The sequence below is a fragment of the Andrographis paniculata genome, unplaced genomic scaffold (genome assembly GCF_009805555.1).
Source record: "Andrographis paniculata isolate CXL003 unplaced genomic scaffold, ASM980555v1 Contig70END, whole genome shotgun sequence".
NCBI classification, from domain to species: Eukaryota; Viridiplantae; Streptophyta; class Magnoliopsida; order Lamiales; family Acanthaceae; genus Andrographis; species Andrographis paniculata.
The window spans coordinates 935,625-960,133 of NW_026137607.1; the positions used below are offsets into that span (position 1 = coordinate 935,625).

At 31.9% G+C, this 24,509-nt stretch overlaps 4 protein-coding genes across 7 annotated transcripts; 2 read left to right on the forward strand and 2 right to left on the reverse strand.

Moving 5' to 3' along the window:
• Positions 1 to 663: 663 nt before the first annotated feature.
• On the reverse strand, positions 664 to 5,324 carry LOC127264324 (bifunctional nuclease 1-like). 2 transcript variants are annotated; one of them, XM_051293800.1, is made up of 11 exons: positions 5,050 to 5,324; positions 4,015 to 4,311; positions 3,501 to 3,671; positions 3,373 to 3,422; positions 3,221 to 3,277; positions 3,070 to 3,135; positions 2,890 to 2,964; positions 2,000 to 2,115; positions 1,817 to 1,908; positions 1,049 to 1,126; positions 664 to 955 (listed from the first exon to the last, which is right to left on the reverse strand). In XM_051293800.1, the coding sequence occupies exons 2-10, from the start codon at positions 4,301 to 4,303 to the stop codon at positions 1,074 to 1,076; spliced, it is 969 nt and encodes a 322-aa protein (XP_051149757.1). In that variant the 5' UTR covers positions 4,304 to 4,311; positions 5,050 to 5,324; the 3' UTR covers positions 664 to 955; positions 1,049 to 1,073. The 2 variants fall into 2 exon arrangements, with proteins under 2 accessions (XP_051149757.1, XP_051149756.1); XM_051293799.1 differs by having other exon boundaries at positions 5,039 to 5,324.
• Positions 5,325 to 9,748: 4,424 nt separating this feature from the next.
• Positions 9,749 to 16,511, forward strand: LOC127264323 (mitogen-activated protein kinase homolog NTF3). Of its 3 annotated transcripts, none has more exons than XM_051293798.1 (4): positions 9,749 to 10,034; positions 11,028 to 11,451; positions 12,105 to 12,823; positions 16,373 to 16,511. In XM_051293798.1, the coding sequence occupies exons 2-3, from the start codon at positions 11,029 to 11,031 to the stop codon at positions 12,795 to 12,797; spliced, it is 1,116 nt and encodes a 371-aa protein (XP_051149755.1). In that variant the 5' UTR covers positions 9,749 to 10,034; position 11,028; the 3' UTR covers positions 12,798 to 12,823; positions 16,373 to 16,511. The 3 variants fall into 3 exon arrangements, with proteins under 3 accessions (XP_051149755.1, XP_051149754.1, XP_051149753.1); XM_051293797.1 differs by having other exon boundaries at positions 16,339 to 16,487; XM_051293796.1 differs by lacking the exon at positions 16,373 to 16,511 and having other exon boundaries at positions 12,105 to 13,077.
• On the forward strand, positions 16,325 to 17,235 carry LOC127264347 (bZIP transcription factor 44-like). The gene has a single exon (XM_051293827.1). The coding sequence runs from the start codon at positions 16,325 to 16,327 to the stop codon at positions 16,796 to 16,798; it is 474 nt and encodes a 157-aa protein (XP_051149784.1). The 3' UTR covers positions 16,799 to 17,235.
• Positions 17,236 to 18,236: 1,001 nt separating this feature from the next.
• On the reverse strand, positions 18,237 to 22,847 carry LOC127264509 (uncharacterized). The gene is made up of 7 exons (XM_051294075.1): positions 22,399 to 22,847; positions 22,123 to 22,265; positions 21,765 to 22,036; positions 20,852 to 21,006; positions 19,996 to 20,258; positions 19,108 to 19,170; positions 18,237 to 18,860 (listed from the first exon to the last, which is right to left on the reverse strand). The coding sequence occupies exons 1-7, from the start codon at positions 22,676 to 22,678 to the stop codon at positions 18,606 to 18,608; spliced, it is 1,431 nt and encodes a 476-aa protein (XP_051150032.1). The 5' UTR covers positions 22,679 to 22,847; the 3' UTR covers positions 18,237 to 18,605.
• Between the last annotated feature and the right edge of the window lie 1,662 nt (positions 22,848 to 24,509).

Genomic DNA, 24,509 nt, shown 5'->3' on the forward strand with positions numbered 1-24,509 from the left:
GAGATGAGATTTGTAATCCAATCCAATCCAATCACTATTTTAGTCCAAAACAAGATAATAAAAACACACACTTAATAATTACATTGGACAAATAAATAAAACACCCAACCCATCATCGCATTAACAGAATAGACTGAGAGAAAGAAGTGTCGCAACACGTAATTTCAGGTGTCTAGATTCGGTCTTCTGGGTATTCATTCACTCAGAAATGTTAAACTTACCAATACGCTATTAGCCAATAAAACCTTCAATGCAAAGCATTCATTCCCCCTCACCCCCCAACCAAACAATACATAAATATATATAATTTTACACTTGGGTTTTTGTTTAAAAAAGACAAAAAAAGGGAATCCAGCCAGATTTCGACATGACATTAATGTCAAAAATGGTAGCAGCTTTAAAACGAGGTAGATAAGATAGCCAATAGTATCCATAACAACAATAACTTCCAAAATGGAACCAGTAAATGTCAATCATCAGTATTCCCCAACTAAAAATACAACACAACACCCTCTAACTCTACTCTGCTCACTAGATTCCATCAAAAAGTTTCAATAATAAAAAAAAATCAAAATAAAATAAAATAATTTTTCTTTTATAGGGTACGTAGGTGGGTAGGTAGGTGCCGTGTGTGCATGCAGTTACTAAATTCACAATTTCAAATTTTCAAAAACCAACAATTAGGGGTTGTTCATTATTGGGAACTAAAAACAACAATTAAGCATGAGAGATTTACTTGAACATAGAGCATGGTATGGTGTTTTCTATACAAATGTACATACAAAGCTATGTATATATATATATATATATCATTCATATCTATATATTGCACATTTATATCCAAGGGGGGAAAGAATACCAGTGCCTTGAAATCGATTGCCCGATGACACATACATATATGCATCTGCGGCGTTTATGTACAGTAACCAATCCTCCCTCCCTGTGTTTGTATCATCTGTGACGACAAGATCACCATTTTTTTTTTAAAAAAAAAGAGGGATTAGGAAAACAGTGCTGATGAAACTGAAACGAAACCGAACAGCAATACCTAGAATTCCATCAGACTAGGAAATCTAAGCCCAATTCCTTCTTGCCCGGAGCTTCATGAGCTTGTCCCTCCATAATGCTGCAATATAAAGTTAGAAACTACAGCTTATGAGTAATTTTGAAAAATTCGGCAAAAATACATGTGTGTATATAGATCAACCTTGAACTTAAACAAGCAGAGCAGCCACACATTTTAAGATACTGTATGCACAAATAGGGGTGCTCATTTGTATTTTTGGATTGTGTTCGTGTCGAGTTGAGCTATGAGAATAACAAAAAAATTATCAATCTGAATCCGAAAATAGACTCAAAACCCTAAAACTCACACAAATTCTTTCGAATCGGGTTCAGATTGACCTAATTTAGTTTCAGATCACCCGAAACCAAACAAATCCGACATGGAAACTTTAAATAATTAAATTTACTTTAAAAAATTCATTTTAATTTTAATTTTAATTTTTATATTTTATTATATTTATAATAATATAAATATTATAAATAAAACTACTAATAAAAATAATTTCAAGTCAATCCGAAATACGAAATTAAAAAACAGCGTAATTTTTATATTTCGAGTTATCAGGTCAACCGAAACCCGACCCGATCACGACACGAGTTTTTTTTGTTTTGGATTCGAATCGACCCAATTTTTTGAAAACCCAAAATATCCAAACTCGAACCTGAAAATTTTCAAGACAAACAGGTTCGATTTTTTTGGTCGAGTTTAATTTTGATACCACTATGCACAAATAGATGATTGATGACAAACCTGCATCTCTGTAGCGTTCCTCGATAGCAGCAATGAGCATGTTACGGAGTAAATCAAACTCCTTTGTTTCAATGCACGGCTCACCGGTTGGTCTGAGTAAATAATAATTTCAAAATACGATAATACAAATTAATAAGAAAATGCCAAAATAATAACAGGCCATTAAGAAAACTGATTTATCACCTGTCCAGTTCAGTGAAAATTAGGTTTGAAGAGGAGCTGATCACTGGAATCTTTTGAGCCTCAACAACCCTCATGCCATCAGCATATGCAAGGAACTTATTGACTTGAATTGGCACCTGTGGGCGGCATGGAAGGATTTTGAAGACAAATATAACGACATCAGTAATCGGGCAATTCATAGTTCAATGCACAATATGTGTAGATATGTAAGAATACCATCACAATACGTCGGCTATATTTACCACAATGGCCATGACTCTAATGCTCAAATGACATAAACCCGAGTGAATGTTTTAAGAGACATATGAAAGCAAGAAAACCTTCAAAATAAGCACATAACTTATCCGTAGAGATTTTCAAGTCGGTCACAATTTATAAATTATAAGTGAAGACTGTAGTATAAACAGAGCCTAGCCAATACAACTCACTGGTAACTCACCAACATTACATCGTCTAATAAAACTGCACTATTCCATTTTTCACAATGAAGCATACTAGTTACAATATTGCGATATAAGCACTCACAGTGAAGGTACGACAACAAATATAAAAAGTGGGCGGCGGTTACAATGCTGAATTTAAAATTAAGCACTATGGTGAAAAATACATCGGGTGCGGTCTGACAAAACACAGTATTATTACAGACAGCAGATTGTATATAATACAAATAAAGCACATGAATCAACAGCACATGCTATAATCGCATACAACACACACAACAATTTATTTTAGCATATGACATACTCTTATATAGAACACATGTAATTACGAACAAACAACACATTTCTTTATTACACATAGCATGTGCTGTGTGTAATAAGAATATGTGATAATTGTATATATTATGGGTGCTGGTTTGAAACAGAGCATAGTGAGCATAGAATTATTACCTTGCATCTCACTGCAATGTTAATAGCATCTGACGGTCGTAAATCAATTCTGACAAACTCTGGTTCATTGCCCACCTTCAACCATCACAAAGAAATTTCAGTTCTAAAACAAGGGCTATAATATACTGTGAACACTTTAAATATCCAATATTTATTCATCAACAATTTATAGGAGGTTACCTTGGTCAGAAGTAACTCAGCAAAGTACGCCTCATGTACCCGCCTAGTAACGCGTACAACCTTAACCTGTAGAAAATGCAAACCCACAAAAATCATAAAACTAAAGAGTAAATCAGTTTGGTAATGAAAACAACGAACTCCCAAAACTCACAGCATAGCCCATTTTGTCAATCATATCCTTCACCACTTGATAAATGGTCGGTCTAGCCTAAAAAGTAATAACCCACTAGTCACCTTACTGTGACAGGAATAGAAATAAGTATTTAAATAAACCGGGTAAAGTATAGAATTAGGATGCCATACAATTTGGACATTGCGGACAGCAGCCATCAGCAGCACACTAGGCATTTCCACTGTAATAAAAGCCAGATTTGTTATGAAACCACTTGGTTTAACTTGCTAGAAACATAGTGACTGGATAAAGGACATACAAACTATTATTGGGAGAAGAAAACCGGTTCCATCTTCCATCTTTAGTACAATTGCAGGATGCGGAGCATAGTCCGGCAGGTGGCCTCCAGGGGGGTTATTGTGAATGCATCTCAAAAGCCTACCGTCCCTCATCTTGATTATAAAACCTTCTGCTCCGCTTCTTACCTCAACTGTCCAGAACAATTAAACACATAAGGTTTAAGTTGGAGCTTCGGACGTGTATTATTATGCATAGAATACACATAAGAAGCAAACGAGAAATAGCAGCACCACAAAATATCCCATTTTTGATAAAATAAAAAAAGCATATATTCCCTCGATAGTTCTAGTGTTCTATTTAGTTGTATACCTAGTGTCACAGTGCAAAATTTGAAATGCATGGTTTTGTAATTGTGGGACAAATGGACAGTAAGAACATGCATAAGATATACACAATATAACTAAATGCAGGATGCCAGAATAGCCGATCATTAACAAAGCAACTGGAAAATGAAATGTACAAATGTTGCATACCAGCTTCAACCACACTTGAATTGACATACTCAGCATCATTCTCACTAGGATTCCCAGCCTTACTGCCGTTACCATCTGACGATGAACTGAAACTACATTCAACTGTTACATGTCTCCTCAAATGTTGCGGGCATCCAAAGTTAGTCTTTCCACAGCGGAGCCCTGCGAGTCCCAGAAATCCACTTCTGACTAATTTAGCTTTCAGCAGAGGAGAGTTAACAGGCACACACATTCCAGTTTGTTTTGCACTCATCACTGGGCAAATGACAGGGCCTGGTAGAGTAGCCATCTCAGGTCCTGAAAAAAACAAAAATAAAAATAAACTAATAATAATAATGATAAATAAATAAATGACTGTAAAAGGAGGTGGAATAGTAGCATCATGAATGAACCTGTTATCTTCCAATAATGCTAAACATACAGGTTTGAATTGGGTTCACTTGTGTTCTTAATTTTCATTTTTCACTAAATCAAATCCACAATGCATTCATTTTCACGGCATAAACTCCAAAACTCAAATCCGAGACGGACAAAACAAAACCAAAACAAAGTAAACACAATATTTTCTCGTAGGAACATGGAAAAACATAAGAATAAAAAATCCTCATAACAAATGCACCAAAACAAAGCATTCTCTTCCATCTTGTGGATCGAGGAACTTTATCCTGTATTAAGCGCGGTATACTTTCTTGAAAAGAACGATCTAAGAACATTAATCTAAGAACGGTCTAAGAACATTAATTTTCATCCAAAATGAAAGTCATTACCGTAATAAACACACAAAGCACAGATCGATCAAATTCAATATCAAGTATCAACCACATTTCCCAAGGCACGACGATCATTTCCAAACATTAAAACTCCATACTAATACATTAATTCTACTATTATTTCCCCAATCTGACTCGTTTCCCCACCGATAATTAACATCAAAACCGTAATTACACAATCATCCAATCAAAAGCCATAGATTACAGAACAAATACTCTTTCACGAAGACGTATTCAAGGAAACTGGAAAACACCTCAATCAAACCTTCGATCCTCAGAATTCTTCAATAGCCGAGATCAGAAACGCCAAAGCCACAGTTCAATCCGCGCGGAAACAAATCGTCAAAATCCACAATACAAATATCACCAAAAACCAGAAATCAACGCAACAACCGACTCGAAAAAACTGAAAAAATAACTGCAACCGATGAAACTGGATAGACCAGAGGCGAAATTGGATGGAGAAAGCGAGAGAAAGTGGATAAGAGATTTTTCCTTTGGCAGGAAGAAAGCGGAAGAGAGAGGTCAAGTGTCAGTGCGTTTGATGCATCACGCCATTAATAGAGTTTGTTGATACGCCATTCTGTTTCGGTCGTTTCAGTTTAGGGACTCCGGGGAGTGAGACTCCAGAAATGATCTTTACCGTTGAATGATGTAGGACCCACTATGTACAGTCTAGATTGATTTCATTTCCGCATAACCAGATCCAGATTACGATTTGTTTTTGTTTTGTTATTGGAGGAGGGTTCACGTAAAGACGAATTTGCCCTTGGTGCAATTTTGCTAGTTTTTAATTTTAATCAATATTATTTCTAATTGATTAAAAAAAAAATCAAAATTGTTTAAAATATCGTAAGATTGTCTTAGTTTAGAGTTTGAATTTTGTATTAAAATTTTAAATATAAAAAATTTAAATCTAAGTAGTTATTTGATACTCCTAGTCCAAGACAAAAAGTAAAAACACATTTGTTTTTTTAATAATATTTGAATATTTAATAATATATCAAAATATAACTATAAAAAAAAATACAAAAATATTTTTATCAATATTTTATAATACAAATATAATGTAAAAATATTTTAAATATTAAATATAAAGACGCAACAAAAGCAACAATATACTTTCTATACTTATCGGAAAGAGTATTATATAAATAAATATTAATATGATATTTTAAATATAATTTTTTTTAATATAATATAAAAAAATTGTTAATAAGTTTAATAAACAATCAAAGAATCAAATAATGACACAATTTTAACATATAAATGAACTATACCTAAAAAGATTCTCTCTCTCCCTTATCTATATATTTGTTTGTTTTTTATACGGATTTTAAAGAATGTTAGTATTATATGGGAATTGGTATGAATAAAATAGAAAAAATTAAAATAATTTTATTAGTATGTGTGATATAAAGATAATAACATTTGTTTATAAATTGTAAAAAAAAATTTAATATTAGTAGAAAATAAAATTACTACAAAAGAAATGAATTATTATGAGACTTATAAAATAAAAAAAAATAGATAAATAGTTAATGATCTTATTTTGAGCCCTAAAAATCGGACACGGGCTCGGCCCAAAACATTAAAAGACGTAGTTTGGTTTGTATATCAGCTAAGTTCATTCGGAGCCCGATTTTAGAAAATATTCAAATTTTATTTTATTTTGTTAGAAAATTCTTAGTTCAACATTATTGTTTTTTAAGTCGGCAAATAATATTTATTTCGTTTAGAAGAAAATTGTACTTTTAAACAATTTATTTAAATGATATCATTCCCACATAAAAGATTGTTTGGTTTTTATTTGAGTGTATTATTTATTTATTTAATGTATGTATATAATATTTTAATATAATATTTTTATAAAAATATATAAATGTCCTACTTTCCTATTTAGGACGTTCGACAACTATTGTCCTATTTCATTTTTTAAACACAAATTTTACATTTTTACCCTTTGTTTATTTATTACTTTGAATCTCTACCGTACAATTAAGGGCAAATTTGTCAATTCATAACAAAAAAAACAATCAACTAAAAAACTGTGCAAATATACTTTAGGACAATATAAATTGGACGGAGGGAGTAATAATTTTTAGGAGGGATCTAATCACTGCCTAATGCTAATTCTCTCTCTAATACTTTTGCTAAGTTACTCTTTAATGCTAATTCTTTCATTGAATCCTCTAGGGTGTATTTGTTCGTGGGTTTTAGTTTTTTTGACTTTGATTTTTAAACAGTAAAAAGTTAAATTTAAATAGTTATTTGATATGATATAAATAGAGGTTGATGTGATACTTTAAATATAAAAGAAAATTGTAATATAATATAAAAAAAAATAAAATTATTTGACGTGATATTTTTGGAGGAAAAATAGAATCTGAATAATAAAAACCTATGTAATGTTAATTATCTACGCAAATTTTTCATTAATTCCCCTACTAAATACCCTCGCAAATTTTATTGCTAAATCCGTCACTAAACCCCTTACCAATTTGTTCTACCAATTATATTAAACTAATTCCAACAGAATAAGATTACATTAAATGGATAAAGTATTTCAATTTGTGTGTTTTATAAAAACTACATTCTTTTTAAATTTCTGTCTAAAATTTTTAAAAACATATTTATAAGACAGAGAAGTACTTCACTTTGTATTTTTAAATAGAAGTATTTTTTTTTTATATTAAATATAAAAAATTGTAACATTAATATAAAAATAATATTTTGTATCGAATAATTGACTTTTTAGAAGTGAATATAATATATACATCATATGAATTTGTGTTATATATATTATGTAAACCAACTATAAATTATGTATATATACAATTTTTTCGTATCATTTATATAAAATATAATATTTTGTGTTGAATAATTGATTTTTTTTATAAATGAATACGTTATATGTATTATATATACTCCTTTCGTCCATTTTATAAATATACATTTACTTTTGTCACAAAATTTATAAAATATAATAGTATTTTAATTGTAATGAGTAGGTAAAAATAATAAATACACTTTTACTCTTATTTTTTTAGTGTAAAAATAATAAAGTAAGAGTATTTGTAGAAAAAAAAATTCATAGTTACTAAAAATAGAAACTAATTATTTTGTAATTGAATAACTCAAAATAAAAATATGTATACTTCTATAAATGAACGAATAGAGTATATTATATGAATTTGTGTAAATATACATATATTTTCTGTACAAAATAATACGTGTATATTTTTATTGACATAAATATATATATTTTTTTCCATAAATTAGCATTTTTTTATTTTTAGTAAAATTAGTAAATCCAAATATACTTAACTAATAAATCTAACTTAATTAAATATATAAGGTATAATATGTAGTGATTACTCAAAACCTCTCTACATCTGTTTCTTTCCTTAAAAAAAAAAAATTTTTTTTTACCTACATATAAAATTTTACTTATATTATAAAATTAATTTATATTAATTATAAATAAATAATTATATTTTCTTATTTACTTTGTATTTTAGAAATTTTAATCTCTACAAAATAATATCCATATTTATTTTTTATTTTTTATTGTGATGTAATTTAAAAAATATTTAAATAAACATTCTAATTTTCTTAATCATATATATTAAATTTATTTTAATACTATCATAACTATTGTTAACTCAATATTATTAATTATCTAAGAAAATAATAAAATAATATAAATTGTAAGGGTATTTGTAACGTTAGATATTAGTACAATTACTAAAAAAAATGAATATTTTATTATAGGACGAACCAAAATGAAAAAATAGATATATTGTTAAGGAACGGATGGAGCAGTATTCATGTGTAAATATTTCATTTGTTATCAAAATTTGTGTTCAAAAAATTGAGTATGAATTTTAATAAAAATAAATAAATAATAATAATTTTTAGTTTTTATAGTAAAAAAAATATAAAATTAATGTATTTTTTCACTTAAAAAAAATATATTTTTATGACAATTCAAAAATAAAAATAAAAACAAATTTGAATTAACCTTGATAATATAGAATATTTCATATATTTATATTAAACATCTATATATACACTTTTATTTAAGTTTGGGTATGAATTTTAATAAAAATAAATAACAATAATAATAATGATTAGTTTTTATAGTAAAAAACTATAAAATCAATGGTATTTTTTCACTTAAAAAATTATTTATTTTCATGACAATTCATAAATAATAATGAAAATAAATTTGAATTAATTATTCGAAGAATTTTATAAAATTTCTACTATTTATTCAATTTTTTTTTTAAAAATCAAATATTTATTTATTTTTATTATATTAAAAATTAATTTTACATTGTTCATGTATTTATATTATTTACTATTAAATTCAAATTCAAAATCCAAACTCCTAAAAAAACACACGTAAATAATATATTACATTTAATATATTTATATTAAACATATATATATATATATACACTTTTATTTAAGTTTCTTCTGATTATTTTATTCTATATTTCCTTCTGAGCAAATCAATAATTACTGAAACAGCTTCGAATCTAAGGATATATATATATAAATAAATAATTATTTTTACTTAAGCATGGAAATAAAAATAATTATTTACCATAAATAAAGAAATTGTATAACAGCAAACATGGCAGTATAAGGTAATTTAGCTGCAATCACAGGCACCACGTTTCCCTTTCTTTTTGTGGAATATGCTTGACAACGATGCCCGCAGTAATACGTCGCCGTTTCAGGTGCCGTCTTCTCGAAACGACGTCGTACGACATATTCCCGTCTGCACCCGGTGTTCCTACACCGAACCAGTCAAATAATTTTCTCTAATTTATAGAAAATAGGAATATTAAAATAGTAGGCGGGAGCTCACTTTTATTATCATTGGTCCGGGACCTTTAATCCAGGAATCATACGGTTTCCTCTCTATTATGTCCTTTTCCTTTACAAAAAGAAAACGATTTTTTTGATAATATCTGTAAATTTATCAAATTCGCAGTGAAAAGAGATCGTCCGCCATGTGAGGTAATATATTGCCGTGAATCCTTCTGATCCGAATCGGAGAAATTCAAGCGAATTTTCGAATTTTGAGGAAGTTTGGGTGACGATTTTAAGGTGGGGAGAAGTTAAAAACGTTGTTTATGGAGCGATTTGGAGGTAATTTTGAGAAGAGAGTGGAAGAATGAAGAATTTCGAGCTCCGCGGAGAGATTTGAAGATAGCTTGCGATAATTCAGCGTTAAAGGTATGTGCGTTTTCGATTTCTTGAGGAGTTTGTTCGAATTATGTTCACTAGTTTCTGTCCTTCGGTAAGAATTTCGTGCTTGGTGCGTAATTGTACTTGATTCTTGCCTCCTCATCTTCCTTTTTCTTAATTGAAGGAAAAATTAATTTGTTGTTGGTCTTTGTCGTGGTTCAATTTTTTTGCCATGTTTTGAAGTAAAAGCTCCTTTCCCCATATTGTTTTTCCCTGTTTCAGATTTTTAACTCCTTTTACGTTTAGCATTAATTACTGGGCGTTGAACAGTGGTGTTTCTAACGCTTTTAAATTTGGAATTCACTTGAATTAATATGAGTAAATGTCTCAGAGTTGATTTCGAACTATTAAAAAGAAAAAGGAAAATTCCTTACTTTTTTCTGGATTGTTAATTGATTTTTGGAAACTTACCAAATATATCTGGATGTATCTTCACGAGGTGATCTAGGATTTTGTGTATTCTTTTTTACCTTATTGAGCATTACATGGAAGATAATCGATGTTTTTACAAGAAATTGGGTTTTAGGGAAGAATCTATGATTGGTGACCTTTTCCTACTGGTTCTTCTGTTTGATCTAAACTATCTTTCTAAGATCTTTTACTGGATGCATCCACGAGTCTCTTTGTTGGTAGTCTTATTGTTTCAATACAATTAAGAAGGAAATGACAATAGGGTGTTCCTGGGAAAGATTCAAATGGTGATGGTTTGTAAATGATTCTTTGCTTGAAAGTAGAAAATGTATAATAAGGAAGGAGCAGTTTTGGTTGCCATAATAACAGAAATAGTTTCTATGTTACTGTTTTGATTTCACCTGCATAACTGTAGGATCATATTCTGTGCACAATATTTTGTTTTGATGAGAAAACATTGTTCTTAGTACATATTGTGTCGAATTATCTATTTAGTTGATCAGTTCGAAGATAATTGCCTGCAAACTCTTTGCTAGTTAAACTTAATAGTTTCTTTATGGGTTTTGACAGGATGGCAACTCCAGTGGAACCTCCAAATGGGGTTAGAACTCCGGGAAAGCACTACTTCTCCATGTGGCAAACTCTTTTTGAGATTGATACAAAGTACGTACCAATAAAGCCTATTGGTCGAGGAGCCTATGGCATCGTATGTTCTTCTGTCAACAGGGAAACAAATGATAAGGTTGCAATCAAGAAGATCCACAATGCTTTTGAAAACCGTACTGATGCATTAAGAACCTTGCGTGAACTGAAGCTTCTTCGGCATCTCAGACATGAAAATGTGATAGCTCTTAAAGATGTCATGCTTCCTATTCACAAAGGAAGCTTCAAAGATGTCTACTTAGTTTATGAGCTTATGGATACCGATTTGCATCAGATCATTAAGTCTTCCCAGGCACTTACGAATGACCATTGCCAGTACTTCCTTTTCCAGGTAATTCTTATGAATAGTGACCAAAGAATTTTATATGAACCATTAGTTTTGTTTTGCTTTATTTGATTATTTCATTTATGTGCGCAAATAATCATTTGTAGAACCACTAGGATTTAAATCTCCTGCTCTAAATGTGATCGGTCACTGTGCATTGGAAAAGCTAACTATAAAACTACAAGGCTTTACCGCGGTGCAAGAGTTTTCATGATAGAATGATCTTATGCGATGAATTTGGTCAAATACCTTTACAATAGTGCTTCTGTCTTCACTTATTATTATTATTATTATGAATACGACTGAAAAATCATGAAAACTATTCAAAAAGCATTTTCGAATAATATCTTATACCAATGATGGCCTCTGAGTGGTCATGGGCATTCCATCTGTTTGCTTGTTTTGTTTTCATATACATCAAGAACTTTTTGTGATAGCTACAAAACCTTTTTGGCCTACATGCACTAAAAACATGTTTTTGGAAAATATTTCATGGTTGTCACAATCCCTTTTTTGTTTGGTGGTGGAGTAATGTCGAAGATAAGAACAAGATCATTCTATATCTAGGCATCCTATCTCATAGAAGAATCGATGAAAATCTTATTTTACTTGTATCTGAAGACATTTTTTATACCACTGTTGTGAATGTTTTTTTCCAGTTACTACGAGGTTTGAAGTATCTACACTCAGCAAACATTCTACACCGTGATTTGAAACCCGGAAACCTACTCATCAATGCAAATTGTGATCTCAAAATATGTGATTTCGGGCTTGCACGTACCAACAGCAGTAAAGGCCAGTTCATGACTGAATATGTGGTGACGCGCTGGTATCGAGCCCCAGAGCTCCTTCTTTGCTGTGAGAACTATGGGACGTCAATTGATGTATGGTCCGTTGGTTGTATCTTTGCTGAGCTTCTCGGTAGGAAGCCCATTTTCCCTGGCACCGAATGTCTGAACCAGCTCAAGTTAATTATCAACATCCTTGGTAGCCAAAGGGAAGATGACCTCGAATTCATCGACAACCCCAAGGCGAGGAAATATATCAAATCCCTCCCTTACACCCTCGGCACCCCCTTCACCCGCCTCTACCCACATGCCAACCCTCTGGCACTTGATCTGCTGCAGAAAATGCTCGTCTTCGACCCTTCAAAGAGGATTAGTGTAACAGAAGCTCTTCAGCACCCTTACATGTCTCCTCTGTACGACCCGAGATGTGATCCTCCAGCTCAGGTCCCGATCAACCTTGACATTGACGAGGATTTAGGGGAAGAGATGATTAGGGAAATGATGTGGGAGGAAATTCTGCACTACCATCCTGAAGGTGCTAGCAGTATTGGAGTTGGAATGTAAAAAGCCCGAGCTGAGGCTTTAGCCAGGTATTTTGCTTTAAATGTTACCGATGTTTGTGTTAGTATGTTCTTGCTTAATTATTTCAATAATCATGAGAAGTAATGAATGAATATGCATTATCAGTTTGTGCTGCTAATGTGGCTAGACTACTTACCTAATTTTGGTACTGATTATTGCATTGCTTGTGCTGCTGTTGTATGCCGTTATGCTCATGCTCTGTACATTAGCTACTATTATATATATATATATGAAAATTTCATTAAAAAAAAAAAAAAAAGAAGATCGAAACTATATAATATCATTTCACCAGATTAAAATTTACAGCAATTACCATATCATTTCTTTAGCACTAAATGAGGTGCTATTTGTATGAATGCTATCTGGCTGGAGCAGCTGTGATTGTCTACCTTTTTCGACGGCTTCTTTAACCCTTTTCTTATGCTTAAGCTGCTCTTATACTCTGTTTTTTTAGTTCTACTTTTGTGCATATTCTGGAGTTTGAATTTTTCTTTCTTTGCATCCCATGTTTTTGGAGCAATTGATGTAAAAACATGTTTAAAATATGGGATTGTTTGCTCTTCTTGTGGGGTTCCATTTTATTACAATATCTCACATGCTTACAGAGGCTTTGCTAGTAGGGGCCATATGTAAATTTGAGGATTTTAAATATGTGTTATAGTTGATTATCCGCTGTTCTATTATTGTCTTTATGTGTTACAGTACCTTAGAGAGACCATTAATTCCTTAGCTAAATGGAAATAGATAGATTAATAATAATTGTACTATAAATTTGAAGTTTTATTAAATATTACAGCATATGCTAACTGCCCATGAGTGTCAGCATTAATTTTTAAGATTGTTGGTCTGATCTGACTGATGGATTAACATTTGGTGAATCTACACCATTCATTTATGTGGGCCCTACTACAACATGAACGGTTGGGATTAACTCTGTTGGGCAGTATGCAAGTTGATTGACTAACAGACAAAAGTTATGCAGAATAATTTTTATTTTTCTTGAAAAAGTTTATACATTTGTCATTAATTTGTGAATGAATGGTGACAAGTCCAAATTTGCTTTAATCATGTGTAGGCTCTGAATTTAGGGCCTACTAAACCGACCATAAGACTTTTTTTTTTTTTTTTTAAATAAATTTTCTTGTGGACAATAATTGATCAATTTGTTCAAAAACTCTGTAGAATTACTGTAGGGTTTTTTTTTGGATTTATTATTGTCCAAAAAGAATTTTGAGGAACTGTTTATGATGATAAGTAATTGGTGTTTTCATGTAAGCAAAATGATAAAAGATCAGTTGTGGACCTAATTGTGTAGTTTGTCTGCGCTAACCTTATAAAAATTGAGGTTTGTACGCGATTATATGCACCACATTTAGAGCTTCTTAACTATTCTTGATTAATTAACATTTTCTTATAATACATAATTAATATATATATATATTTATGAATAAATGATGTATATTTTTAACAGTTTGATCAGACCCTTAGGCACTGTCCCCGTTTGTAAATGGGAATGAGGGGTTTCGATTTAAAAATAGAAAAATTTTGAATTAAAATAATTTTTTATATGTTATAAATAAGTATTTTTAATGAGAGATTTTGAACGAAAAATTTGATTTTTTTTTTTTAATATTAAATCATTTTGGAGGTAAACAATTATGAGTTTGTTAGTTTGTTCTCTTAGGGTGTATTTGTTTATAGGATTTGCAAAGATTTTAACTATTTATTCAAATTTTTCTCCAAAAAATATTAAATCAAACATTTATTTTTTGTTTTTTTTATATTTTATATTATATTAAAAATTTATTTTACATTCAAAAACATCACATCAATACCTATTTATATCACATTATATAACTATTCAAATTCAAATTTTTTAATATTTAAATCCAAACTTTCAAACAAACACACTCTTAATTTTTTTGGATTGAATGATTTTTATAAATATTCTTAAAAATATGATATACATATATACATATATTAACAAAATCTATATTTTATTTATTCATAAAAAGTCAATAATTTAACACAAAATATTATTTTTATATTAAAGTATAATTATTATACCTAACATACAAATAAATCTATCTAAAAACACAAAAGTGAACAAATTCATGTTTATTTAAAGTTTGAATTTGAGGTTTAAAAATAGTAAAAATTTGAATTAGTGACAATATTTTATGTGATATAAATAAGTGTTTTACTGTGATATCTTGAATGAAAAATTACTTATTTGATAATGCAAGAACAAATAATGTAATGTTAATTCATTGAATTATTTCTCGTTCTTTACTTGCATGAATATTATATTCCAACAAAATAAGCAAAAATTGCTTATTGATTAATAGCTACAATGGCAAAAATTGTCAATATTTATATCTTAAAAATTAGTAAGGAAAAAGTAAAATAATAATAAAAAAAATAATAAAAAATTGCTGTTGTCACTTGTATTATGCAGTCAAAATAATCTCTCCCCATTAACTTTTAATTAGACAAATATATATTATTGCTGAATCTGGGGTAGGTAACAAAATAAATTCTGGGAAATTGTCTCTGAAAATATGACCTAACTTGACAATCAATTAAAAAACAACAAACAAAAGAGACCTAATTCAAAGATGCAATTTTGTGGTAATTACTTCAACAATTCTTTATAGTATATATCTTATGTAAAATATATATATATATATATATCTCTGGTTGAAAAAGTGAACATGTGTTATATGTTGCACCTTAAAATTTTAAATTACACAATTATAGCTATAGATATGAGGTTTGAAAATATACAAGTAAAACAAAAGGTTAAAAAAAATAAAAATAAAACTGATTATTATTTTACCTAATCTTTTAGTCAAAAATAGTGCAAAAGCAGAATATTCTTTGATAGCTGAAGGTGGGCAAAATTTACTCAAAACAAAGACAACTTCATTGGATCTTTGACTATATGCATAATTTTTTTTTAATTTTTAATTTTTAATTTTTAATTTTTTTTTGGTGGTAGTGATACCTGAAATTAATTCAATTTATGTGTCACTATCTTTTTCTTTTCTCTCACAGTAGATTCCTAAACCCTTTTCACTTTCTTGCAATTTTAAATGTATTTTCTTGTTTAATTTCTTGTAACCTTCTTCCAAGCCTTCCCCTATAAATCAGACCCTTCTCCCCTCTTCAAAACCTCCCTCTTCCTCTCTCTTGGCTTAATTTGTTCTCACTCCTCTCTCTCTCTCTCTTGGATTGTTTCTTGATCTTGAATTCTTGATGGTACAAATAGTAGTTTAATTATGATGTATTATGAGGTTGAAGTAGTGAATATAATCACAAACTTTCCTCTGATCTTATGATCAATCCCTTTTTCAGCATCTGTGGGATTCATCTTGTTCAATCTTTTTCGGTTTTATTTCTATATTGGTTCTACGATATTTCATAAATAACTGATCATTGTCCTGTTGGAATTCAAATCAAAGAATCTGATTATATATAAAAGAACTATATATATATATATATATATAATGGTGTATTCAAGCGGGACTTGTTCGGGTTCGGATTTGATCAATCAGAAGAAGAAGAAGAGAATGGAATCGAACCGGGAATCCGCGAGGCGGTCCAGGCTGAGAAAGCAGCAGCATTTGGATGATCTGACGGCTCGGTTGGCGGAGCTCCGGCGACAAAAAGATCGGATTTCGATCGAATTAAGCGCCACCAAAGAGCAAACTGTGAGTGTGGAGGCTGATAACTCAGTGTTGAAGGCTCAGCTGGTGGAGCTCACACACAGGCTTCAATCCCTTAGAGGGATTTTGAGCTACATCAGTTCTCCGGCGGATGCCGCCGCCTCCGGCAGCGGCGGCGCCGGAAGCTGCATGGCTGTTGGGGAAGAGGAGTTTGAATATGGGGAGGGGTTGGTGAACTATCCATGGGGTTTGATGGAGATTAATAAACAGTATCCCATTATGGCCTCATCTGCTGCTGAGAGGTTTGATTGTTGAGGCGGGGGGGGGGGGGGGGGGGGGGGGTCTAAAGATTTTGTTTCGATAAAAGGGTGAATTGTGGAAATATAATTATGTATAGGGTAATTTTGTTTTAGTTTAATTAATATAAAAATTAAATTAGGGTTTAGATGGAGTTCCTGATGGGGAATATATATGAAAACCACCTTAATAATATATATATATATATATATATAGAAGAATTATGGACAAGTGGCTTTCATGTGTGAACATGGCTTCTCGTGGCAATATTGAATACATGTATAATATTTTGGGACTTTTTTTTGGTCTTTTTTTTAAATTTTTGTATGGAGCTTTTAAGTTGTGTTTATGTATATATATATATATATATATATTTGTATTGATGTAGATTGGGAATTGAATGTATTCTTAAATATTAATGAAAGGGTTTGTATGCATTGAGTTCAAACTTCGACACTCTTCAAGTCTGGCATGTAACATATAGTTCGATTACTACAATTTACAGACTATTAGATTCGGTCGATAGTTTATTTAAAACGCATTTGTTAAGTAGCAGTAACATTATTTCAAAATCCTAATACAAAATTTATAATATTACATTGAACTATTCAAATATAAAACAGTTTAAAAGATATTATTTATTTATTTTAAAATTTTTTTATCTATACTATACAATCAAATCAATTGTTAAATATTATTTTATATCAATCTGTTGTAGATATGCGGTGAGACATCTGCTATAAATTTGAATTTAATTTCACATGCGTGTGTGATAACAAAAAATAAAAATAAAAATACTATTTCATATTACAAACAACACATTCAAATTATTCTTCGAACTTAATAATAATAATAATAATAATAAAAATAAAAAAAAAATAAATAAATAAAAGAAAACCCACACCCAAAAACATTTTAAAAAAAATTTAGCTATGCTTATGTTTTTAATTTTGTTTTCATAATAAGTTTTCTTTTGTCATAAAGATATAGTAGCATTTCTTTTTAATTTAAACTATTATATAAAAATAGTATATTAAATATTAATTTTTATCATTCTAATTCTCATAATTCCCTAAACACACATATTTGATGCCGAACTACGTCTGACAGAGGAATCGCACTAGGCGAATCATATAAAATTCACTTATAATTATCAATTTACATATAGACAAAAAAAATAAAAAAAAAATAAAAAAACAAAAACAAAAAAACAAAAAAGAAAAATTAAATATAAATGTGTTCTTTCAGCCAAATTTTCAAAACACTTACTAATTAATATTATAAAAACAATACAAAACATGCTTATACCCCTCTTTACCTTTTGTAAAATTATACAAATATTCTTCGGACACTATTAAAAATAGTCATTTTATGTGAACATATACAACGTTTTAATATAATAATCCGATATTTTATTCACTCCAAAAAAAAAAAAAAAAAAAAAAAAAGTAGGTAATTCAACAAAAAGAAAATTTATATTAATGACAGACTTTTTCGTACGTAAGCATTAAAAAACACATCAAACTAAAAACACAAAACAAACACACAAATCAATAGATTACCTACACTAGTATCTAAAACTTAAGAATAACATAAAAATGTCTACAATAGTGGGATCGATTGAAAAAAAAAAATTAAAAATTCTAAATCAGTAGACAAATTTGCATAGCCAACTGATATTTTCAACATTGAAAAAATAACAGCAGTTGTAATTTTCCATCAGCTTGCAGTAATAGTAAGAAGTAGAGTATGTACCTGATACATGGATAGATACATAGATGCGGTATTTTCGGGCTCTTTTCGATATTATGTGATCTTTTTCGAATCAATGAGTTCCTTTCTTCGCCTTCTGCAAAACCTCCTTCAAAACCGAAGATATTCTCTTCGACATGTGATGCTCCAGAAACATCTCATTGACCCGACCATAACCCTTCATTCCCATTGTCATTCTCATCTCTCGGTTAGTCGCCAGTCGGATAATATTTTCAGCAAGAGGCGTTACACCCTCTTTTCCGGCCGGATGCAACCATCCGGTGCTTCCATTCACTACAATCTCTGTTGTACCACCGGCTGCAGTGCCCTGATAATATATATATATATATATATGATAAGGCATGATTTAAATTACTTTCATGAACTAAATAAAAGAGTGGAAGAGGGAAGGATTAGCCAGTTTGAAGGGGATTTTTGCAATTTATTGTTTGAAATGTTTGGTTCATATGGAAAAATGAGACATGGACTTACAAGGAAGTTATTATTTTAAAAGTGTAAATATTCTCTTTCAAGTCTCGAGCAAGGAAGACGAAAAGAAAGATTATAAAGCTCACCAGGACAGGCAGCTGGAATGCCATAGCTTCAATTGTTATCCTACCAAAGCATTCTCCCCGGGCCTATATTTCACGAAAAGAAGTGAATGGTCTCTTCGGCACAATGTAATAACTCATAGATAAAAATACATTTATAGTATATATATATATATTCGTTCTAGACAATGCTACTCTATTAGGCTATCACCATTTTAAGCTTAGTAAGTCACCGGCTTATACCAAATAAGAGGGAAAAAAAGCCATCACTTCATATGCATAAATCAAGAATAAACATCTTAAATTTTCTTTAAATTCCCGCGGTGGCTAATAGCATCAATGGGCAGGTCAATTCAATACTTAAGAAACTAGCATAGGAGCTTCACAGAAGAGTGTAGGAATGTAATGGAATGAGTGATGTTTGAAGATTCAGGGTTTTTCTATTTTTGGTTTCAAACTAAAAATACTAATATTCACCTTGCACGGTTCGCAATAAATATATACTACCCCTCTGTCTCAATTCAAAGTACTCCTTTTACTATTTTCGTCCGTCTCACTCCAAAGTATCTCTTTTCTATCTTAAAAGAAGTAACCATATATTCATATATCAAAGTACCCTTTACTTTTCCTTAAATTATAAACATATTATTACACATAAAATCAAAGGGCAAACATCTCAAAAACTCTTTAACACTTCCACTAACTAATAAAATACTATTATTTCTTAATTTACTACAAAATCCCAAATGGTCCCTTTGATTTGGGATGGAGGGACTATTTCTTTTTTTACAAAATATTATATTAAGATACTATTTAAATCAAAATTCAAATAAAAACATTAAACTCAAACCAAAACCAAGCAAACCCTCAGTATTACATGCCAAAATATGAAACTTAAAAATAAACAAGTACCTGAGAATTTTGGACTAGGACATCGATTGAAGCCAAATAAGGGGCAACATTAAGTGTTTTGTTAACAAAGTGCACGTCCTTCTGCAGTTTCTTGTCTGCAACAAATTTACGCAATTCTGTTTCGAATTTAGTCTGGCCACTCATGTCACTTCCGACTATAACGGCATGCAATGGGGGCACTTTAAGGTTTCTCTCTTTGATGAGTTGCAGTGCTTCATCAAAAGCTTTAAGAAATAGATCCTGGCCTTTCCCCCGAGAAACACCTGCAGCAGCAAATAATATTGAGTTCGGAAGCAAAGTGGTCAGTGGAATCACTGATAAGAAAAGTGTCTTGCTTACAGAGCCCATATACTGAAATAGAGAAAAGAAAAAGTAGAATTGAGAAAATGTCATAACAAATGACACACATTCGATAATATTTTTCAGGGATTTATTCTGAAGTATAAATCTTGATTATTCTCTATTAAAAGAAAGGTTCCAGGAAAATTTTCATCGAACATTTAGCACAATAGAATTGATAACTAGAAGGGAAAACACCCTAAAAAAAAATAAAATTAGCCTAACAAGTTCTTTTCAGGAATGCAGCAGCAAAGAGAGAAGTAAATGAACTAGAGGTCTCAAATTTTCATGAGAGACTTTAACAGCGACCAAGTCGTAATGCATGCATGCAAAGGTCATGGTGAATTCAATTAACTTGACAGAAAAAGCTCAATCAAGACTGGATTTGGTGGCACTCTTAATAAATCTTAAAGTTGTGATATTTACTGGGAAGATACGATGTTTGTGGAGTATGTTCCCAAAACAAAGCAAAGAAACGGATAAAGCAAAATACTCTTTGGTTGTTAGCAAATCATACTGTTGATTATGGAAAAAAGAAGATCATCTTTATGCACCCCAAGTGATTCTCTGATATGTTCTCGAAGGACCCTTTTCGCTACGCTGTCTTCAGCTACTTCCATCAAGTCCTTGCTATTTCCAAGGTGAACAACATATGTATCAGGCATCTTAATCCTGCACCATTGGAAGTCGAAACATGATACTTTGGGGCATTTCTTACAATGAGAAACTATAAATTACACAAAGAAAACATATTCAACAAAATCTTGAGTAAATCAAATGTTTGAAGGGGGAAGCTAATTGAAACGCGACAATCATAAGCTAGTAAACTATATTTTCATGGCCAAGCAGTTTCAAATATAATTACTAACATTAAAAAAAGATATGCGAGAAGAAATCAAATCCACCAACACAATAGCTATGCTGTGAGAACAAGTGTACCGAAAATTGGGGCTAGTAAACAAACTTTCTGCCACTACTACACCCTAGAGTCCTTAATGTTTCAGAGATACACATAGATGGAGTCCAGCTAAAATAATGGTCTTGAAAACAGATGAGTCCTTCGTATTCCAAGAACACAAAGTAGTAATACCCTAATCACTCCTGAGTCCGGCTCTTTCAGTAATCATCAGTAAAATGACAATCATCAGCTGGGTAAACTATATTTTCATGTCCAAGCAGTTTCAAATATTACTAATAACATTGAAAAAAGATGCAAGAAGAATCAAATTAACCAACACAATAGCTATGCTGAAAAATGAGAACATATGTACCGAAAATTGGGGCTAGTGAACATGCTTTCTGCCACTACTACACGTTCTTATAGTTTAAAAACATCTGTAAGAGTCCTTAATTTTTCAGAGATACATATAGATGGTGTCAAACAGATGAATCATTCATATTTCATATCCAAGAACACAAAGTAGTAATACCCTAAACGTTCCTGTGTCCGGTTCTTCCAGTAATCGGCAGTAACATGTGAATCAATCATGGCACCTGCAACAAAAGGGAGGTGCTTAACATACTCCAGTTTAAAGTAATGCCCGCGCATCTCATGAATCCACCACAAAACCTTGGGGAGTACATGAGGAACATTTTCTTGGAGCACAGCGTCCAGCCACTTGCCGGCCACGGCAGTATTTAAAATGACTAAATCAGCTTTAAGAGCTGTTTCAACAGCTCCCTGGCCCTTGGCAGATAAAACCTAAAATGACAACAATAAAATCTATCGATGACGATGAATTCATGCAAAGGAGTCTAATGGAACCAAGATTTTAATTTCATCAAAACCTCCACTCCTCTGTCAGTCATCTTTTGTTCCAAACTGTAAACCACTTCATCAGGTTTAGCTGGCTTCTGGTTAGTGATCCACACGACCTTTGTGCCAACAGCTCTTAACAAAAAGGCAAGCTCCATTAATAGTAAAGGGCCACCTATGCACAATTTTGAACAAAAAATTGAATAATCAATTTGCAGTCTCGCCTATAAATGCATTCAAAATCAATCAAATAACTTCCCAATAATCTTTCGATATGAAAAAAGCAATAGACGGAAGCAGTAGAGTACCAGAAAGAGAAAGCTCGTGGGAAACAAAGAGAACTAGCTTCGATGACATGAAACCGAGCGGATTTTCATGTTCTTCTTTCTCAGCGACCCCGCCATCGGAGTTGAAGGAACGAATTGGAGTCACGAAGGTATTCCGCTCACCGAAGTCGCGAGAGTGGCAGGAATTGAAGGCTGCTCCGACTAAGAAGGCAATGGCGGATGAGAAAGCCACGCATAGCAATATCACCAACGGCCATCTCTTCGCTCCTGAAATTGATGACACGGTTGAATGCTTCGCCATGATATATATTTTTCACGGCCAAAGATCATCCATCAACGATCAAACTCAGGTTCGAATCTGGAAAATTGGGATTTCGAGGGAATTGTCACTTGCTCTATGCTCACTGTACAGATCTGAACCTTCTCGACGCCGATTCAAGCACTTCGCACCTCCATCGCAGTGAAACGACACCGTTTATTGACATCATAAATATTACTCCACTTTGTACGTCATATAAAATATAATTAAATTAAATAAAAAAATATAGTTAAATTGGATAAGTATATTTATGATTTTGTAATTTATCAATATTATATAAATTTGGTTTATAAATATATAACTTTTTGAATTAATAGGTAAATAAACAGTAAAAATTATTAATGAAGTTTTTATAATTGTTAAAATATATAAGACATATTTGTTTGGAGTACTATTTTTTAATAGTGTGTAAAAGGTATAAATTAAAAACACTTTTTTATTTTAAATGTAAGAACGGGTGATTATTTATTGGTAATAAAATTATTATTTTGAAATAGACAGTAAATTATGGCTGTTGAATTAAAAATGAGAAAATTTATGTACTCTATATCACTCAAAAATAGTTAATGAACACAACCATGAAATCCAAATAATAAAATTTAAATATAAAAAGGTAATAATAATAATAATAATACTAATAAACTAAAGAAACCACCAAAAATCATTTGTTTGGTTTTTAGCTTAGTTTAAAATTTGAATTTAAATCTAAATAATATTTTTACATATTGTTTTATTAATATATATATTATATCATATAAATACGAGTTTTGTACGGATCTGCCACTTGAAAAGTCTATCTTGCCTCTCATTTCAAAAATGACAATTTAGCCCTTAACCTACCCTTGTACTGGCTTGAAAAGACGTTTAATACGAGTTTTGTACGGACCTGCCACTTGAAAAGTCTATCTTGCCCCTCATTTCAAAAATGACAATTTAGTCCTTAACCTACCCTTGTACTGGCTTGAAAAGACGAGATTGTACGGGTTTGCCACTTGAAAAGTCTATCATGTCCCTCATCCCATCCTGACCACTTTCTATCTTGAGGACTTCCCGACCTGATCACTTTCCGTCTTGAGGACCTCCCGTCCTGACCACTTCCCGTCTTGAGGACTTCCCGACCTGACCACTTCCCGTCTTGAGGACTTCCCGACCTGACCACTTTCCGTCTTGAGGAACTCCCGACCTCAGGCCGTCCCGACCTGAGGACTTCCGGACCTGACCACTTTCCGTCTTGAGGACTTCCCGACCTAAGGACTTCCCGTCCTGACCACTTTCCGTCTTGAGGACTTCCCGACCTGAGGACGTCCCGACCTGAGGACTTCCCGACCTGAGGACGTCCCGACCTGAGGACTTCCGGACCTGACCACTTTCCGTCTTGAGGACTTCCCGACCTAAGGACTTCCCGTCCTGACCACTTTCCGTCTTGAGGACTTCCTGACCTGAGGACGTCCCGACCTGAGGACTTCCGGACCTGACCACTTTCCGTCTTGAGGACTTCCCGACCTAAGGACTTCCCGTCCTGACCACTTTCCGTCTTGAGGACTTCCCGACCTAAGGACTTCCCGTCCTGACCACTTTCTGTCTTGACCACTTCCCGTCTTGAGGACTTCCCGACCTGACCACTTTCCGTCTTGAGGAACTCCCGACCTGAGGCCGTCCCGACCTGAGGACTTCCGGACCTGACCACTTTCCGTCTTGAGGACTTCTCGACCTAAGGACTTCCCGTCCTGACCACTTTCCGTCTTGAGGACTTCCCGACCTAAGGACTTCCGGACCTGACCACTTTCCTTCTTGAGGACTTCCCGACCTAAGG

Bases quoted from the DNA above. Each gene is read 5' to 3' on its own strand.
- LOC127264324 (XM_051293800.1), bottom strand. From the start codon at position 4,303: ATGGCTACTCTACCAGGCCCTGTCATTTGCCCAGTGATGAGTGCAAAA. The intron at 3,672-4,014 runs GTATGCAACATT...TGTTCTGGACAG, and splicing joins TTCAAGTGTGGTTGAAGCTG to TTGAGGTAAGAAGCGGAGCA. The intron at 1,909-1,999 runs GTGATAAATCAG...TTATTTACTCAG, and splicing joins ATTTTCACTGAACTGGACAG to ACCAACCGGTGAGCCGTGCA.
- LOC127264323 (XM_051293798.1), top strand. From the start codon at position 11,029: ATGGCAACTCCAGTGGAACCTCCAAATGGGGTTAGAACTCCGGGAAAG. The intron at 11,452-12,104 runs GTAATTCTTATG...GTTTTTTTCCAG, and splicing joins GCCAGTACTTCCTTTTCCAG to TTACTACGAGGTTTGAAGTA.
- LOC127264347 (XM_051293827.1), top strand. From the start codon at position 16,325: ATGGTGTATTCAAGCGGGACTTGTTCGGGTTCGGATTTGATCAATCAG.
- LOC127264509 (XM_051294075.1), bottom strand. From the start codon at position 22,678: ATGGCGAAGCATTCAACCGTGTCATCAATTTCAGGAGCGAAGAGATGG. The intron at 22,037-22,122 runs GTTTTGATGAAA...TTGTCATTTTAG, and splicing joins TGACTGACAGAGGAGTGGAG to GTTTTATCTGCCAAGGGCCA. The intron at 20,259-20,851 runs GTATGATTTGCT...TTGCTGCTGCAG, and splicing joins TCTTTTTTCCATAATCAACA to GTGTTTCTCGGGGGAAAGGC.